This window comes from Notothenia coriiceps, unplaced genomic scaffold, assembly GCF_000735185.1.
Source record: "Notothenia coriiceps isolate Sejong01 unplaced genomic scaffold, NC01 NC01_scaffold00004549, whole genome shotgun sequence".
Taxonomy (NCBI): Eukaryota; Metazoa; Chordata; class Actinopteri; order Perciformes; family Nototheniidae; genus Notothenia; species Notothenia coriiceps.
In genome coordinates, this window is record NW_011337250.1 from 25,034 (window position 1) to 43,919 (window position 18,886).

Consider the following 18,886-nt stretch of genomic DNA (forward strand, 5'->3'; position numbering starts at 1 on the left):
AGGAGACAGAAAGGGGCGGGGAGCGTGGAGGCCTGAAATGAGAGGAAGAAATAATTAAGGGCATAGACATAAAGCACAAGACAAAGGGATATGACAACTCTAACATAAAGAATACACTTTCACTATAAGTTTCTTGGACATGACACAACAGCCTGTCTATATACTGCATAGTAGCTTGCGAATTTACTCCAGGTGTGACTAAAGTCTGATTTAAGTGTTGATTATATTTCACATCATTAACCCAGATATGTAAAGTAAATAAAGTTATTGTTATGTATTAAATAAAAGTAGTGGAGTAAAAGTACACGCCTCTGAATTGAGGAGTACAAAGTAGCATAAAATGGAAATACTCAAGTAAAGTACAAGTATCTTAAAATTGTACTTAAGTACAGTAGCCTACTTGAGTAAATTTAATTAGTTACTTATCTCCTCCGTGGCTCTAGAGTCTAGACGCTCAGTTTGAAACGAGGAGCCTGACTTCAGCGTTAGTGTACAGGTTGCTAGGCAACACTGGAGACTACCAGAAGTCTTCGTGCAGGTCAAGCTAGGCTAACGCCGACTGTTGTCGGGTTGTATTTGCTGCCTACCTGTGCAACAATAACTCAGCACCAACATGCCGTTCAGTGCCGACTCAATGAAACCTCCGCTGCATGACCAAATAACGGAGATGCAGGGTAAAATACAACTTCTGGGTAAGTTTGTTTGATCTGAGCGTCGACTTCTGTTCAAGCTAAGGCAGGTGCTAGGTAGCTAACGTTAGCTTCCGTTTATGGTTGTGACTAGCCACTGTAAAAACATACACTAATACCAGATAAACACCAATTAGCTGTGTAATTTGTGAATAATTGCACGAGTTCTCCATATGTATCGTGTGTATTAGTCGGTATTAGTGTAATTATTATGTATGTCCACTAGAGGGCGACAGAACTGCGTACTATGAGAGCTCTCAGTCCACTATCAAGAAGAACCGAGAAACCATCCGCCAGCTGAGGCAGGACAACAAGAGGCTGTGCAGGAAAATGGCAGAAGTAAACGCTGTAAGTCCTTTAAAAGTAGAAAGGGAACTTTCCCAGCTCTGTTGCTTATTTTCTTTCATCAATATTAAAGTCAAATGAGCAGTAAAACCCCATTGCTGACTTTCTTGCCAATAACACTCTTGTACCCCTTGGTGTCTTGCTCCCAGGGGGATGCAACTATCATCAAAGTGGCCTTTCAGAACAGAGGGTTGGAGAAGGATGCCTACCGCAACATGTCAGGGAAGGTGAGAGGAAGAAGCATTATTTATTACTAAAAAACGCAAATATGTTGTTGGACTATTTGCACTATAAGTTTTACCACAGATAAAAGGACAGTTCCCCCAACATCTGTATGTATGTCCGGGCCTTTTCCCAATGAATATAGCTTGTCCAGTACCTGCTTAACAAGTGGACCTAATGATCCAAGCCTTATGTAATTTAAGCAAACTCAATGTTTTAGTCATGGTCATGGCAGCTTGCTGAAAAATATCTTATTCCATTATAGCTTTACCACACTCTCCCTGCCAATACTCTTTTCTCAGGCAGCCCTGACCACGCTCGACCAGAGAGTGCTGTCCAAGACGAAGCGTCTCAACGCCCTTAAACACACCACCCAGACCTTCCAGTGCCGTCTGGATGAGCTGAAGAAGGAATACCAGAGGAGTAAACCAGAGGGCAGCAGTGGAGCAGTGTCTGCCGACGCTAGAGCTCGGAAAAAAGAGGAAGATGCCATGGTGGATACCTCTCAAGCTCATGCAGAAATGTTTGAAAAAGAAAATCTGTTATGCTAATGTTCACTCTTAAATGGGCCCTATTGTGCTTTTTGGGGGTTTTCCCTTTCCTGTAGTTTGTTATATAGGTTATTGTTCCTGTAAACGGTCTGCTAATTTTAAAATCCCAAAGTTAGCTTCAAAAGGAGTTTGCCTGAAACGCCTCCATTGGACTCCTTTGTTTATTTCTTTAACATAATGACATCACTATGTAACCCTCGCTCTTCTATTGGCTATTCTACGTGATAGGCTAAGGGGCCGGACATCTTTAAGCGATTGACCAAATACAACAGATGCTGTTCTGGGCTCTGGTTTCAGAGAGAGGGTGAAAAGAGGAGCTGCATGACAGGCAGTATAAGAACAGATTAAGACCTTTTTGAACATTCAAGCATGGAGACATGTCACAGGAGAGGCACACAAAATACAAATATAATATAAACCTGAAAATGAGGGCCCCTTTAATTAAATATAAGACAGAATAGTACACGCTCAGTAAACTGTGTGTGTGTGTGTGTGTGTGTGTGTGTGTGTGTGTGTGTGTGTGTGTGTGTGTGTGTGTGTGTGTGTGTGTGTGTGTCTTCAGAAACTGCGGGCGCTGGAGAACAGTCTGGAAAAAACTCAGTTTAAGTGCAAGGAGGCTGAGAACATCATGATCAACTATCAAAAGCTCAAAAGTCACCTGCAGGTGAGTCACACACTGTTAACATATAGTTTGGTTTTCATCTTAACTTGCAGGGGTATGCAGCTTGTTCAGCAAGTTAAGTTGCCCAAGAAGTAGTAAGTAGAAATATTGTAACTGTGCATTCCTCATTAGCAGACACCCTTATGAGAGCATTAGTGCTGTGTTTGTGATAAATAAACATTGAGTGAGACTTTCACAGTGGTACAGTACCTCCTGTCCCACGGTCACTTTACCTTTGTTTGCTCTCAACTTGACCTCCATTTTGTAGTTTGTTACTTAACTTTACAAATATTCCAACTGTTAGAATGCACATCAATCTATTCACACTTATATGCTTGTAATGTTGTTATCCAGTTCAACTTGAGTGAAATAATAGATCAAGCCTTTAGACTTTAATTTGAGATTTTCCATCAAGATGTATTAAGGGATTCATATTCACCACAACATCCACATTGTATCAAAAATACTGCAGAGCTGCCACTCCATATAAAGGGCAGCTGAGGTGGTTTGTAGGAAATCATTTGGCAAACCTGTTAACCCCTCTGGTGGTTTAGCTGGTGAGCAGCTGATCTACCACAACATCCAGGCAGAACAACAACAAACACACTCGACAAGCTATTGCCGGTTATACATGTGAACCCTGAAACACCCACATAGACACGTTTAAGTATCCTTTGGGTGAGTTTGCAGGTCAAGAGTTTGTGCTATACAAAATAGTGTTCATCCTTTGAAACTGTGAATCTGAATATTATTTTTAAGATGCAGGTTGGCAATGTGTGTCAAGTTTTCCTAGGAATAAATCGGAAATAAAAATAGTTTTTTGATCAGGCAACAATTCAAAAAGAAAGTCTAGAGTGTGAAAAAAAGGCTTATGACCGTAGGATTATGTCTCATAAGCTGTTGCAGCATTTGTTGTCTTGAGACCCTTTGATAAACAGATTTGGTGCCAAATGTAATTATTTTGAGTGCCCAAAAATTTATAGAAATGGGCAAAAATCCCTTAACAATAAATTGTGTACGATGTTCAAAGCTCAGCTTATTGTCCAGGGTGATTTTGAGATACTTAAATCACTCCGCCCTCTTATCAGTTTCCTTATTAATGCAGTTGTTGATTAAAAGGTTATTTTGTTCCAACCTAAAGCTTAGCCAGTAAATCATTCAAACAGTGGTTGTAAACAGTCCTCTCCCCACCCCTTTCACTCTTTCTATTTCCTGTCCATTCTTTTCTTTACATCTCACTCTTCAACTTCAGGATGAGAGTCTGACGTTCCAGGGCCAGCTGGACAGTCTGGAGGCAGAGATCCTGAAGCACAGAGAGGAGCTTCACGACATGCAGATCATGAACCACAACGCTCAGCTCTCCAAGGAAGCTGCTAAGGTTCCTGTAACCCTCCTCTGCTCCTATGAGTTTGCAGCATGCTAGTAAAGGCGTAACAAAAATGATTCACTCATAATTACTGACACTAATATAATAAGTTATATGAGTCACAAGTGAAGCGGATACAAAACATTTTTCAGTGTTTTGTCATTTTCATTTTGATGCATTTACAAGTACAGATAAATGAGCCATCGCTGTGCGGTGTGCAAACAGCCTTTTTCTTTCAACTTTCTTTCAATCTCTTCTCCCCTTTGCTCTGCCTTGCAGGCTGACTTGCAGCAGCTGGAGGAATGTCTCTACAAGGAGCGCAAGGAGAGAGAGCGTATTATAGCAAGCTACAGGAAGAAGGTAGAGGAGCGCAAGGCCCAGGCTGAAAAAACCGATAGAAGGGTGAGGAAAACGCGGAGCTGTATATTGTACACTTTATCCTAGTGAATGGTTTTGTTGTGGTGGTGATCTCTTCTCTGATCACCACCAGAAATGCATCACAAACATATTTATCATGCATTTTCATCTGCTTTTAGCACTGTTTAATCTGTTTAAGCATTATGAGTGATAGTCACTCATAATGCTTTGTCACAATTTTACATTACAAAGCATTTTATTATAACTTTTTAGCACATAGATCATAAAAAGTCATAATCAAAATGATGTAGTATTATTAAAAGAAAAGTGAAATGGGAGTAATCAAATGTGAAACAATGACTAGCACTCCCATAGTTAGGCCATTGTCCTATTCAGCAGCTAGGGAACACGTGCACACACTGCAGATGTAGTTCATGTGAAAGTCCGTCCATGCTCTGTCCGACGTGTCGTTCATTGTAAAATGCAATCATTCATTTCAAACGCAGTTAATCCCGAAATCGACCAAAATATCCACTTTGACGGCATGGCTTTTTGCTTTGGAGCTGAAAACTGAAAATGAAACTTTATAAAAACTGCCACTCCAAATCCTGAAGCTTATGCAGGAAAAAGTATCCAAAGTAAGACTATCATTTTTGTGCATTGTTTTTTATGTTGTTTATTATTATTGGATCACAACACAATAAAAACAAACAAATAAAATGTTCTGTTTTATTACCTTATACTTTAGCCGCTACAATACCCAGTTATTATGTTGCAACAGTGATTTTAAAGTATTACAATGAGAACTATATCAACAAGTCAGTGGCTAGGAATGATGAAGTATTTACGAACATTAATTTGTTTCTAAATAATTATTTACACAGTTCTGTGAGCAGAAAATAATGCATTTTAAATATGCTTACAATTCATTAAAGCTATGGACATCATTGAAAAGGCTACAAAATATATATTTTCAGTGAAACAGAGACATTCTTTATAATGAAATACGTTTTCTAACCTGCGGCACCTGTAGGCTCAGAGAACAGCGATGCAGCCCGACGAGCTGAGCAGCGAGGCTCAGCGCAGCAGCCCCAGGATAGCAGGCGAAGAGGAGAAGGTCATCTCCACTTTTGAGGAGGCATTCCGACGCATCAAGGAGGCCACGGGAGTCACAGACATACAGGTGTGGAAGAGAGAAAGAGAAGGATAGCCTGTGAACTGTGTACTGTATTAATATTGCAAAAAATATTTAATTTCATGTGTGTGTAGGAGGTAGTGGAGCGCTTCATCTCACAGAAGGAGACACACCAGCATCTGGAGAAGCTGAAGGGAGAGAACGAGACGGTGCTGCAGCAGCTGAAGGAGCAGAAGGAGCTCCTGGACCAACAGTTCCAGGACATGAAATACTCGGGAGAGGCTGAACTCTCGAGGTGAGACACTCAAACAGAAGTGGAACAAAAGCCTGCATGCAGCTCTAGTGTTTGTTCTCAAGCTCTTTCTCTCTGTGTGTGTGTGTGTGTTTTCTTAGTGACAGACAGTCGCTGGAGGAGTGTGAGCTGCAGCTGCAGACTCAGCAGCAGAGGTGTGATGCAGATAAGGAGCGTCTGGAGTGGCTGGTGAAAGCCCTCAGTACTGTGCAAGCCGGAGTGGAGCACCTCGCAGACAAACTTCAACACATCACGCTGGTAAATGACCTACAGGGCTGTAGGTCTATGTTTTTGCAACTTCTTTTTGATCCTTATTATGTTTTAAAGGATTTACATTTTTATGCAATATACGGTCCTCTTCATATATTTTTGCTTATACACAAGCTAAATTGTGAGAAAAAGGTAGCAGCACAAGGCCAATTAAGACAAATAAGGAAATACAACAAAAGTGGGAAAAAACTAGGGAATCTAGTTTTTAATTAATAAATGTTTTACTCTCTTTATTCAATTACAAAATATGTCTAAAGGGTTATCTTATAATCTATCTTTTCCCTACTATTTGTCCATTTACGTGTTCCCTACCAATGCATCCATCTTTGGTTCTTATTCCATTTCTCTCAAAAGGTGTGTTGATAATCATAAGTATGTGTGTTCATCGTTCTTCCGTTTCTCTCAGAGAGAGGACACGGTGGCTGAAGTGTCTCCAGACTCAGATGAGTTTGTGCTAAAGCTGATGACCCAGTGTGAGCTGAAGCTGAAGTTACTGCACGAGGAGCTTCGAGGAAAGGATGTGTCTGCTATCATGAAGGAGATGGAGGAAGAGGAAGTGAGTCGACGCCACAATCATATACAATAATTTAAGACTATTTGAAGTACAGGCCCTGTTTTTGTTTTCCCTGACGTAAATGAAGACATATCAGTCTTTTTAATTGGTGTGCAAAAAGTCACCGGAATAAAAAAAAAATCTGATGTTGGCATGGAGGTGTTGCTGACGCACACAGTGCACAGTGCTACACATGAACTGAGCATGTTAGCATGGAAGCTGCTGTGCGTGCATATCTTATCTGAATGGAAAAGCAGCCGTTAGAGCCACCTGAAGTGTTTGTTCCAGATTACCAACGCTCGATGGCACCTTCTCTGTTTGAGAACATATGATATCAGAGTGTACCAGTCTGTACGCCATTTGCTAATGACATTGACTGTTTTACCCTCAGATCCATTTTGAGAGGCCATAATCTTTGTAATTGACGTAACTGTGAGCTGATATCTTCCAGTCTAGTTTTGTTCAAAGCTACCATTAGAAACTAGTTGGCTGTGCCGGTCGAGAGGTTGCACCTCTACCATAACAAAGTACATTTTCCCTTCTGGAAACCTACTGCACTGCTCATCATATCGGTTACATGGCATAGACATGACTCTAAAACTCCTCTACTTATCCTACACCAAACTACGTTAACAATACAATGCATATATACAGGACCAGTATAATAATGTAAAAACTACAAAAACAAAGGTTAGTGGTTTGTTAAATACATCTGAAGAAAGAAATCTCTCCTACAACTTCAAACTGGCTCTTATAAAGTTTTTTTCAAAAAGATGGAATAGGACATTTTAAATACATGTGAAATTATGTTTATATTATAAGACTTAAAAAAGAGAGCATCATGTGAGAAACTAGAATGGCACCTGGAGAGCGCAGACCTCAGCTTTGGTGCATTCACATGCTGCTCGGACGGTCCCACTTCCAAAGTTGGCACCAACAGAGACACTTCAAAGAAGTGTTTGTTTTCATGTTTCTGCCTGACATGACATCATCTCAACATGTCATGCACCAAAATGTTTCAAGACTTTTGGATGTTAAAACATTGAGGGGGCATTTACAAGATTTTAGATCACCTCCAAAATGTTATGGGTTCTTCCTTGGCCAACTCTACAACCTTCCTACATATTTCATGAGAATCAGACCTATAGTTTCTATATTAACTGCTGGCAGACAAACAACCCAGCTGAAGACATAACGTCTTTGACAGAGTTCATAAACCTAACGTTGAATAAATATTCATTTCCGTTTTTTTGGATTTCACATTTCATTCTGCATTTGTCATAAAAAGACCAACGTAAAGTCAGATTATTTGAGAAACTTTGAGGAGTCATATTCAAATAAAACATACATCTTTAACATCCTTTTTGCTATTTTTCTGAGCAGTTCTATGTCAGGATTGAGGGAAAGCTGCCGGAGTACAACACCCGCGTCAAGCTGCCTGAGGACCAGAGACTGGACCTCTTCAATGACGGTGAGTTGGAAGCCACACACACAGACAGAACAATTCCAGCACACGATCTAAACTCCCCATGTTTGTGTCTCAGAGGACGACAGTGAAGAGGACGAGGCTGACGTCATGTCTCGCGAGGCACTGAAGCGCCAGTCTCAGATGATCATTGAGTCCAAGTCCAAGAAGAAGCCCTGGAAGAAGAAGGGCAAATTCTGATCGCTTCAGTGTCAGGACTCTATTCACCGCTCAAATGAAAATTATTATGTGTTGCTACAAATCTTTGACAAATACAAATGAGATTATATATTTTTAGAAATGAATTATTAGCCCAATTAAAAAGCTCTATGATGATTTTTGTTTAAATATATGTTAGTACCTTTGAAATGTGTTGTATAAGTGTGTGTTTTGACAACAGTAAGGTTCTCTGTTGTCACACAAACTATTGGTCCTTTGCTTCTATTCCCAGTGCACAAGTCCACACTCTGCATGGTAACCTAATAAAGAAAATACAAATATTGCTTTGACTTTTTTTCATATTTTTTTCATCGTGAATGTGATAGGGTTGTACCTTTCAGAAATAATACAGGTTCCTGAAAGCCAACACCTTTGACAAATCCAGCCTTTATTTAACAAGTGAATCACGTCGACACTAGAGACGCATTTGCTTTGTCCCAGCCTACCGTAACATGTGAGCGTCAACACCTGAACTATCTCTGCTATGCATTGCTCAGCATGTCAGAAATGGCTGTGCCTCTTTGCTCAAATACTTTGTGGTTGCTGTTAGGTGGATTGTTTTGTTTTCTTATAATTAGCAAAACAAAACATCAGTGTGTAACTCAATCATGTTCTTTATGTTTAATTGTCCAACTGATACATCTGCCATTGAGTGTCATACAGAATTCAACCAGACAGACAACTATGATTGATCAAATAAATTATTGTTTAATTCTAAGGGTTTGGTGCTCCTGTAGAATTGCATTTGTGTGCTGATAGTTATACGTTATAAATCAAAATCACATTCATTTAAAAAAAATGGGGTCCTGAAGAAAGAATTAACAGCATGCCCACATAAAATCAATCTCCTAAAATAAGACAGAAAAATTGATTATTTATACAAAATCAATATTGAATTGGTTTTGACTCAGTCACATGACACACAGAAGAATATAAAACTACAAAAAGCAAACATTAAACATGGTTCAATATTTTTTACAAAATAACCTACAATACATTTCACCACACATTTGACAAATGCATTATAACGATTATAACTGTAATCCTGCCCAATATTTCGACAACGACAAAGATTGTCTATCTATGCTACACTACACATTGCATTATTAAATCAAATATCCAGAAATATTAAAAGTATTCACTGATTAATAAATAACTTTTCTCAAAAGTTTAAAACGTGCCGATTGGCTGATATACCATGGATGTGTGATATACTGTACAGCCAGCCCAATACATCCACAACCACTGCATGTCCGTGTTTACATGTAGCAAGGGATTTCATTGGTGCGTTGTTCGGTCAATCTGTGAGCGGGGGCGGGTCTGTGGGCGCTGGCTGCTGCAGATTTTGAATCGCCGCCAGCAGCGTGAGAACCATCAGGCCTCCAATCCAACATGTAGTACCATCACTCTGTAGAAGACGCTTTGAATTATGAATTTGTCACGTTTTACAGATAAACCCTGTCTGAACAATTGACTGATAACTACTAACAGGTAAGAAACATTTAAGCCCATCACAGCCAGTCGAGTTCAGGTTAGCCAATTATTGGCTACACTCACACAAATAATCTGCATTTCTGAGCACTTTATTTGGGCTGATTGCATTGATCCATGTCTGTGCTTCAGTGTTTGTTTCACTCTCTACATAACTACAGTGTTAAACCACAATAATGCTACCAAATGACTGAGTAGTTCATGAAACTCTTATGAGACTGATCCTCTTTTCTGCTAACATGCCAGACTCAAGGATCTGCTGCTGAGAAGCTTCATGGCAAACTAGTGCATCAGGTTTATCCTTGGCCTAAAACTTTACAAATAGTTTGGTTAACTTAAAACATGACAAGTAGAAAAAGTATTTAAAATAAAATTGTAAAAAATATATCAAATTGGAAATTAAATCTCTTACGAAAACATTCCAGCAAAAATACCATCAATTGACTTTATTTAAAAAAGTTCACATTAATAGACCAAAAAAATAATTAAATACTGCATTGAAGAAATATTTAATTAGCTCCTTTAATTCCTGTTAACCTAAGCAATGGTCTAAAAGAAATAGACCTGTTGTCTTACCTATTCGTTTTGTAACATCTGGGGCCTTATTTATAAAGGGATATACGCTCAAAAATGGCGTACAGCAGTTTCTACGCAATGTTTGCGATTTATAAAATACTAACTTGACGGGAAAACGTGCGGTCCTCCACGCAAACTCTAACCCATGCTACGCACTAAGCACAACAACGGGAGAGACGAGAAACTGCGACACCGTTGGCAGAAGGAAGAATGGAGAGAAATATGTGGAAATAATACCATAAATAATTACCTCTCATTTATGAAGAATTCATTTTCAAACATTGATTAAAGCCAATCTTAAAATGATTTAATAAACGCCTGTTTGAGACTCCTCAGTGCACACAAAAACATAACTGGGAGAAATAAATAAATACGGATATGTTATTTAAAACCACCTCGAATATGTTGTGTTAATGTTATGAAATGTTTTCTCATAAATGATGCGGTAAGCAGGAGGACAGAATTACGTCTAAACTGACGCCGTCTTGCATTTCTATAGGTTGTAGATACGAGCATGGTTTTATATATGTTTAATACATGTTTAATCGTGTTTTATGCCGTTTGCCAAGACTTGATAAGTGGCTCGTAAAACACAGGAGGTATGGAAACTAAGAGCACCATATGTGGTAAATTGTACAGTGTAGCGCCGTGAAAAGGGAGTCGGAGGCGGTGTATTCAGAATGGAGTTCCAATCTTTATTAGCCATTAATATCAGAGAGGTTAACACATGACTGCTCTGCTTGATGCGCTAGCAGGAATGGCAGCTGAAGTTACAGGTGTTCCCTACTAAAGGGTCCGTGTGGCAACACAATACGAGAGGTGAATTATGTCCAATAACGTGTCACCACACAAGCCCCCCCAGAATTCACGTGTAAACAAAATCCGTATGGCGAGGAGGAACAACCCGCCTGCCCCCACGAGACCTGCGCGCCGGAGTCGGTGCAGCGACCTCCGCCTGTGCGGCCCCCGACAGAGGAGGGACTGGAACAACAGGCCCACACACCCTGACAGGAATCGAAGCCGGGGGTCGGCCCCGCCTCGGCGGCCGAGCCAGCACCACCGGCCGGTCCATGTCCAAGTGAGCAGCCTTCACCCGGTCAACTGAGACGTGCTCAGCCTTGCCGCCCATGTCGACCACCAGGTGTTTGTCACCGTGTTCCAAAACCCGGAAAGGTCCGTCGTAAGGGGGCTGCAGGGGGCCTCTGTGTGCGTCGTGCCGTATGAAAACGTGCCCAGCCGAGCGTAGCTCCGCGGGAACTTGAGACCCCGGCGCACCGTGCTGAGCAGTCGGGACTGGAGCGAAAGCCTCCGCTGCGTCTCGCAGAAAAACTCGCTGGGCCGTGGCAGACCAGGGAGCTGATGCATTTGGGAGGAAATCCCCCGGAACCCTCAGCGGCTGACCGTAGACCATCTCCGCTGTAGAACACTGCAGATCCTCCTTAGGTGCTGTCCTACAGGCCCAGCATCACCCAGGGCAACTTGTCGACCCAGTTTGCCGTCCGTAAGGCCGGCCTTGAGGGACGCCTTCATGGAGCGATGGAAGCGCTCACAGAGGCCGTTTAGCCTGAGGGTGGTAAGCGGTAGTCCTGTGCAGGCTTAACCCCCCGCCTGCCACAGCGTTCCAGAGTTCGGACCGTGACCTGAGAAGCCCCTGTCTGAAGGAAATGTTCCGACGGGGTGCCAAAACAACACACCCACGTGCAAGAAGGCCCGGGCAACGTCTGCGGCCGATGTCGAAACGAGCGGAAACCGCCTCCGGCCAACGGGTCCGTTTCTGTCAGCACATGGTGAGGAGGTAGGAAAAACCCCTGAGAGGAAGGCAATGGAACCCCTAGGCAATGTTGACCGTGATCAAAACCTCCTCTCAGCACCAGGAAACGCTCCAAACGGGGCTTCGTGTGGCGATGCACCCTTAGCGCGTTGACCAAGCCCACGCACTCCCCTGGCCCAAGTCCTCACATCCCCTTTTCAGCCCTTTCCAAACGAACTCGCCGCTACCAAAACGTACCGCGAAGGTTTAAACGCCGGGGTGGTGAAAGGCCGTGCACAAACCTCGAACACCGGACGCCTCAAGCTGGCAGGGCCGACAGGGCGCGCCAGGCCCGAGAGACGTCACAAAGGAGAGTAATGCCCGCGTCGCCGAACACCACGTCTCCAAGCCTGGACGCCGGGAATCCGTGACCCTGGTCCGCCGCCATGCGAGCATTAGTCCAAGCTCAACTGGACGGCCGGATGACGACCCCTGGAGAGGCAAATCAGCAACCAGGTTCGACTTTGCCAAGCCACGGCTTAATGTCCGTAGTGAACTCCGATATGTAGGAGAGCTGCCCGCTGCTGGCGTGCCGCCAAAGCTCCGCCACTTTTGGACTGGCGAAGGTGGAGCGGCTTGGTGGTTTCGGCAAAACGCCGTAAAATTCACGGCCTTTCCAGCATGAAAACGGAAGTGCCGCCACGGCCAAATAAAGCACGAAGGAGTTTCCCGGTCCAAAAGGCGCGCTGTACCGCCGTTCCTAGGCCGTCAGCTGGCTCCACCCACTCCTCGTGCACTGCGCCGGACCGCGTAGTCCAACGCATACGGTGATGGAGATAGGAGCGCGCGTAAGAAAATGATGGGTGTGCCAGCAAAGCCGCCTGAGCGCAACGCAGTCTTTGACCTCAGCAAAAAGCGACGTCCCGCCGCTCTGCTTGTCCAGTCGATTGCCTGGACGGGGGTCTTTGCCTTTCAAACGCTTCATACAGCCGGCCGCATGATTGTGTGCGGCGCCGCCGGGGCGAATGAAAACGGTGGTAAGAAGTCACCATCCCCAGAAAGTCACGGAAGCGACCGTGCTTGTGAGTGCGGCGACGAGGAAAGCCGCCAACAGCCTCCACCTTCGCTGGCAGAGGAGTCCAACACCGCCTTTGGTGAACGCGGCTGCCCCAGGAAATCGATGTCAGATACCCGAACTGGCACCTTTTGCAGGATGATGTCAATCCCCATGGTTCGTTGAGTCGCGTGAAAAAGGGCTCGGAGGTGGGACCAGGTGCTCCTGTTACTGAAGCGGCTGGCCGACGAGTTAATGTCGTCGAGGTAAGACGCAAACACAAACGGCAGGTCCGCAGCAACCGAAATCCATGCAGGCACTGGAAGCGTCTGGCGGCATTCTTTGAGTCCAAAAGGCATCCGTAGGAACTCAAAAGTCAAAAGGACGTTATCACTGCTTGTCTTGGGAATGTCAGGGTGCATGGCACCTGGTGGTATCCACCGCACCAGGTCCAACCTTTGGAACACACCCCCGTACCGTGCGGCCGATGCGCCGAAAGTCCTGGATGTGGCGACAACGATAGCGGATCAGCGTAGGGCGTCTTTGAGTGCGGATAATCCCCGCACCGGGCGGGAACCCGCCGTTCAGCTTGGGGAAGACGTGCTAGGGGGGAAGCCCAAGGACTGTCGGAGCGGCGGACAATGCCCAGCGGTCCTATGGTTTGCGAACTCCACCTCTGCTCCGCCAGCTTAAGAAGGGTTTCAGACCCGCCGGGCCCCTGGCGTAAGACAAGAGACCCCTTCGGATAGTGACGTGGTGGGTCCACGCCAATTGCTTAGTTGGTAACGCAGAGAAGTGGGCAGCGACAGGTCGGAAACTCGGCCAACAGTCGAGAAACGTGTCCCTTCCCCGATAGCGAGCCTGACAGCCCGTCGTACGCTCAACGCTTGGCCAGTGTGCACACGAGGGAAGAAAAAGTTAAGGCATCAACCAAAACGTCATTCTTAACGTCCACCAAAGAGTCCCTGAGACACACACAAAATCCGCTCTGAGGAGGGGAAAGAAAATGTCGCTGTCACGAAATCCCAGCTGAATCGCTGTCCCTTCCGATGCACAACAACAAATAGGCCTCACGCCGTAAGGTGAAGGGAACCGCCTCGTCAATCGCGGGGCGTGCCCACCATGGGCGTCGTCTTCCACTTGAGCTGGAAACCACCGCTCGTTGAGCGCCCGTGTCACACAGAAATCAGCGCTCCCCAAAACGCTGTCGCTAACGAAGAGGAGCCTGCACGTGCCGCCGGACGCTCAGGGCCACTACTGAGCGCCGCCCTCCGCTTTCCCGGGGTTGTACTGATCACGGAGCGACGCCGGGCAATCTCTTCGCACTTGGACCGAAACGTGCATGGTAAACGCACTCCCGGTGTCCACGCCGGCTCGACAACAGGCCGTGTCCGGCTCCGCACGCTTTTCTTGACTGCAGATGGGCCGCTGAGCGTCGCGGCTAACGCTCTGCACCTGGCTGTGTGTACCCAGCTGACGATCAAGCCGCTTGCGCAGCAAACACTGGGGCCCGTGCATGTCAGTGACGGCAACGCTGAGAAACTGACCCCGGAAGGAATACGCAGGAAAGACCGGGGAGTCCTCCGTGTCCGAGCCCCTTGCAGACTTTAATCGCATTCGCACCATGCAAAATGAGGGCGTTAAGGCTGTCTCCTTAAGACATTGAGATGATCTGCTAGGACATGGCGCGCCAGTCTTAGCAGACAGCTTCAGGCCTTAAGGAGAAGGGCCTTAATCGCCTCATATTTGCCATGGTGCGGGGGGGCTGCGATAAATCCCACCAACCTGGACGACACGGAGCTTCCCAGCGCTGCCACCACATGGTAGTATCTCAGGTCCCCGTCACTGAGATGCACAGGCTGCAGTGCGCTGCGTGCGCTGCGCACAGCTGATCGACAGCTGGGACACAAACCACCAAATACAAAAACATAATTCAGATCCAGTCGTCATGACTCCACTCCGGAGGGATTCCCCGATCATTTCTTACAGTTTCTCATCAAGGGGGGGTCTCCTGTCACCGGTACAAACACACTGCCTGAGGAAGGCTATGTGTATTTATTTTGTCATGAACCTTTTTCGGACCACTTATTTATTTATTTTGGTGACGATCCGACCTCCATGCTGCTACTCTGCTTCAAACTGCATCCACCAAACAATATGATTTATCTCGACCTCCCAAAAATAACCAAAATCTGACACGGTGTGAGATGTTTTTTTTAGCTGTTCTGTCGTCATTTCCTGCGATCTTCTCCATGCAGTCAGTCAAAATGAATGAATGAAAGGGCGTTACTTTGACTATTTATAGGCAAATATGGGCGTCACGTGAAGCCCGCAAAAGCTGCACCGCATTTCGAGTCGGTTGTGATTTATAAAGGGAAACCGGCGTAGGAAGTGCCATACGCACTTTCCTCGCCAGTACGCAATGTTTGGTGAATCGAAAAGTGGCAGAACATTTATGGACCTATTTTTCGGATTTCTACTACATAAGCAACCTTCCCACGTCAATCCTACGCACTGCGTTATACTGTACATGAGGCCCCTGACCTGTACAATTTTCACTATTCTACTTTTAGATGGTCAGAACATCTTGAACTCTGTCAAAAAGCAACATAAATTCTCTGATTTTATTACCCTAAGTTTTGTAGTTTGAATAGCTAACTATACGAACAATGCAAAAAAGTAATTTAACCAAACTATGGAAATGTGAAATTAGTCAAGTCAAAGTAGTGATTCAACACTGTTTATGTTGAATATAAAAAATGGAGGCAATGAGTTTGTTTCATTCTAATGAGCAAGTGAACTGGAATGAAATCAAAATGGAATATAATTATATATCACAGTGCAGATCCAACCAGGGAAGGAGGCCAAGCTGACACACACTCACGCACAGTTAGACATGCGCGCGGAGCATCATCCGCCCACAAACACAGAGAACAATCAGTCCTCTGATATATGCCACAGTCTCTTCCTTCTAAGTTTCACACTGTCTCTGCCTGAACCAACAGGGCTCTGGACATGGACTTCATCGACACTCAAGAGATGCAGATTCATGAGGAGAAAGATTACGGTAAATTTGTTTTGGGGATAATATGTTTTTATTTGTATTCAAAGTACCTTTTTGAATGCTAGATTTGTTAATTGAGGCTGCTATAGAAGATGCATATATTTCTAGAGAGATGGTTGCAAGGGAATTTGTAGATTTTGTAACTTTCTTTTAAAGACATATTTTTATGTAATTTTGAGCATTGGTTAAAAGTTATATTCTGTATATAATTACAGTCTTAATATTTTTATAAATTATTCTGTGTGGCCATTTTTAAACCATTTGTTATGACGATTATACTATTCAAATAAAGTAAATATACTTGTAGAGCATCTGCCAGTAAGGCCATGTCAGTAAAAACAACACAGAGTAGAGATCGCAATGTATTTTGCATGCTTTTGCAACACAGATTGTTTCCTGTTATTCAATTGTAAAGAGGGTTCCCCCTCAGCTCAGTCTAGACATCATATATTTTTCTTCATTGGAATTTTAAATTTAGGAACACTGCGTTTCAAATGTTAAGCTGCGATTGCATTAACGGTTGTAATAAAAAAAAAAACAGAAATTGATACAGCAAGGAACTAATGTTTTCTCGCTCTCCTTCCTGGCGCAGATGAGGCAGCAGGTGTGGGGGAGATCTGACTCGGTGTGTGGGCCCGTGAGCGTGACTCAGAGCTGGAGATGAGGACTTTTATCTCTGTGGGTGGAGGTGCTGATGGAGGGGACTCCCGCGGCCTCCGCAGCAGGATGAAGAAGCTGCTGTGGACCAGGCCCAGTGGACACATCCACACGGACACGGAGCCCGGCGTGTGGCTCACCAGCTTCCAGTCACTGGACACGGATGGGCAGCTTGAGGTGAGGAAAAAACTAAAATGACTGACGTGAGGGATTCACCTGCTTGGTTCCTTCAATGCAGTTTACTGTAACAACTTCTCTTGATGTCATTGTTTTTGTTGTATGGATGTCAGGCATGGACATCATGCAAAGAAGTGAAAGCATAAATACATGTCTCCACTGCAGAGCAGGACGGATGCCCACACACACAGTGAACGTAGGAGAGTTTCTCACATGTAGGAGGATTCACCATCGAAACATGGAAATATTAAAATGTGTGAGGTATTTCACCTAGAACGAGGAGGTGTTATGATATAACCTTAAAAATGTCAACAGATTGAAATGCCAGAGGCTATATTTGTCTGTTGTATTGTAGGGAAAAGACCAATTGTACGACTCTGTCTGCATGTACTTCTCATCAGCGTTAGCAACGAGTCCCCATCACCAAATGCTATGGCTGTAATTTCAGTGCTGATTTATCTGTATTCCTCTTTGATTAACTGTTTGGTTTTTATTTTTTTAACAACAGTTTCTTAGAGCTCAGCACATTATCTTTACATTCCTTGTTTTGTCCATCCATCCAGAGATATTAGATATACAGTCATTTAAAGGAAAAAAAACAAAAACTAGCATGACAAGCAGCCAATCTTTACTTTGTCAAAGCTATAGCCAGCAAATAAGTGGTCACATTATTTTATTAACTCATTGAGATTAATACTTAATCCATCGTCAGGATTTTTGGTGATTCATTTTCTGTCAATAAACAAATTGGTTAACGTTAATGCATTTTGTCCCTAAAGCAAATATTTAACATTTTGATTTGATAATCAACTTTTGATCAATTTTTCTAAATAATGTTTGATAAATGTACTGGTCAGCTGAGTAATCGATTTATTGACATATCTTCCCGACTAATGTGTGTCTGAAGTGACTGGGTGTGTGTGGATAGTAAAATAATTCATTCTGATTGACTGCCTTCTTCTCTTTGATGGGATTTACTGTTATATTGAGTGTACTCTGTTATGCAAGTCTTCCATCAGTTATTAGGTAAATTTTAAGACGGGACAGCTGTCTCATATCCAGTCATTGTTCGTCTCTGGGAACTTTTGCTGTCGTTCCTGTTCAGCTCCTATATTTTTCACTCATTAGGTCATCAACAGGTAGCCTTTCAGTGACACTGACTAGTCACCTGATCAGACTCTCCAGGAAGTGCATCATGTTTCAGCTAAAATTAGCCGTTTAACCATGTGAGGGTTTAAAAGACACACATTAAAAAAAAGTGTCACTTCATTACAATGGATGGATTATTAAACAGACCAATTGTACCTAGGGACAGGAGCCCAACATGTAATTCAAACAGGCAGAACCAGGGAAAGACTCAAACGGACCAGTGAGAAACATAAAAGGACAAAAAAGAGAGCAAAACAGCTGCAAATAGACCAATAGCACCCAACTGACACCCAAAAACACATATCAATGCAAGGCAACTGCAAAGAAAGAAAATGACAACCCAAATTAGACCACAAAGAGACCTTAACTTCACAAAGGATAAAAAGAAAATAGCCACAGGTAGACACAAAGCAACATCTGAGACTAAAATGATGAATACAATTACTGCAACGAACAAAACGACCACAAAAACACACAAAATGGCTCCAAAAGTAAACAAAAGGACCACCTAGATATGCAATGACTACCAAAAAGGGGCAAAAACCAGACTATAAAAGAACAACAAAGTGACACAAAATGACTACAGAAGAAGCTAAACAACTACATAGTGTGTAGGAGAGGTGGTGGGGCCTTTTGCATGCCTGTGCCCAGGGTCCTATTGTCCCCTGATCCGCCCATGCTCATCACCCATTCATGTGTCTAATGAGGACTAATTAAGATGTCTGCTGGCACTTCCTTTTGTTCAGCCTCTGTGCAGGGTTAGCTGGCATGGGCAAACATGGATGGTAGATTTTCAGGTCAGAGAGAGACTCATTAGAGAAACAAAAAGCTCATTATTCTCTT

At 43.7% G+C, this 18,886-nt stretch overlaps 2 protein-coding genes across 3 annotated transcripts in view; both read left to right on the top strand.

The window, feature by feature from the left end:
* Positions 1-447: 447 nt before the first annotated feature.
* Positions 448-8,407, top strand: odad3 (outer dynein arm docking complex subunit 3). The gene is made up of 13 exons (XM_010767686.1): positions 448-692; positions 916-1,037; positions 1,184-1,261; positions 1,559-1,750; positions 2,370-2,471; positions 3,721-3,846; positions 4,114-4,236; positions 5,225-5,374; positions 5,461-5,621; positions 5,720-5,876; positions 6,295-6,444; positions 7,825-7,912; positions 7,986-8,407. Exons 1-13 carry the CDS (start codon positions 614-616, stop codon positions 8,105-8,107), a joined length of 1,650 nt encoding a protein of 549 aa, XP_010765988.1. The 5' UTR covers positions 448-613; the 3' UTR covers positions 8,108-8,407.
* Positions 8,408-9,461: 1,054 nt separating this feature from the next.
* Positions 9,462-18,886, top strand: part of rgl3a (ral guanine nucleotide dissociation stimulator-like 3a) — a 28,324-nt gene continuing 18,899 nt past the window's right edge. The window contains exons 1-3 of one of the 2 annotated variants that reach the window (XM_010767688.1): positions 9,462-9,616; positions 16,002-16,063; positions 16,653-16,894. In XM_010767688.1, coding sequence (XP_010765990.1) covers positions 16,721-16,894 — 174 coding nt within the window. In that variant the 5' untranslated portion in view covers positions 9,462-9,616; positions 16,002-16,063; positions 16,653-16,720. Of the gene's footprint in view, positions 9,617-15,977; positions 16,064-16,652; positions 16,895-18,886 lie in introns of those variants that run through there. The other variant, XM_010767687.1, reaches the window with a different exon arrangement.

Coding starts and splice junctions, on each gene's coding strand:
- odad3 (XM_010767686.1), top strand. CDS start 614: ATGCCGTTCAGTGCCGACTCAATGAAACCTCCGCTGCATGACCAAATA. Junction 4,237..5,224: donor CTGAAAAAACCGATAGAAGG/GTGAGGAAAACG, acceptor CGGCACCTGTAG/GCTCAGAGAACAGCGATGCA. Junction 7,913..7,985: donor ACTGGACCTCTTCAATGACG/GTGAGTTGGAAG, acceptor TTTGTGTCTCAG/AGGACGACAGTGAAGAGGAC.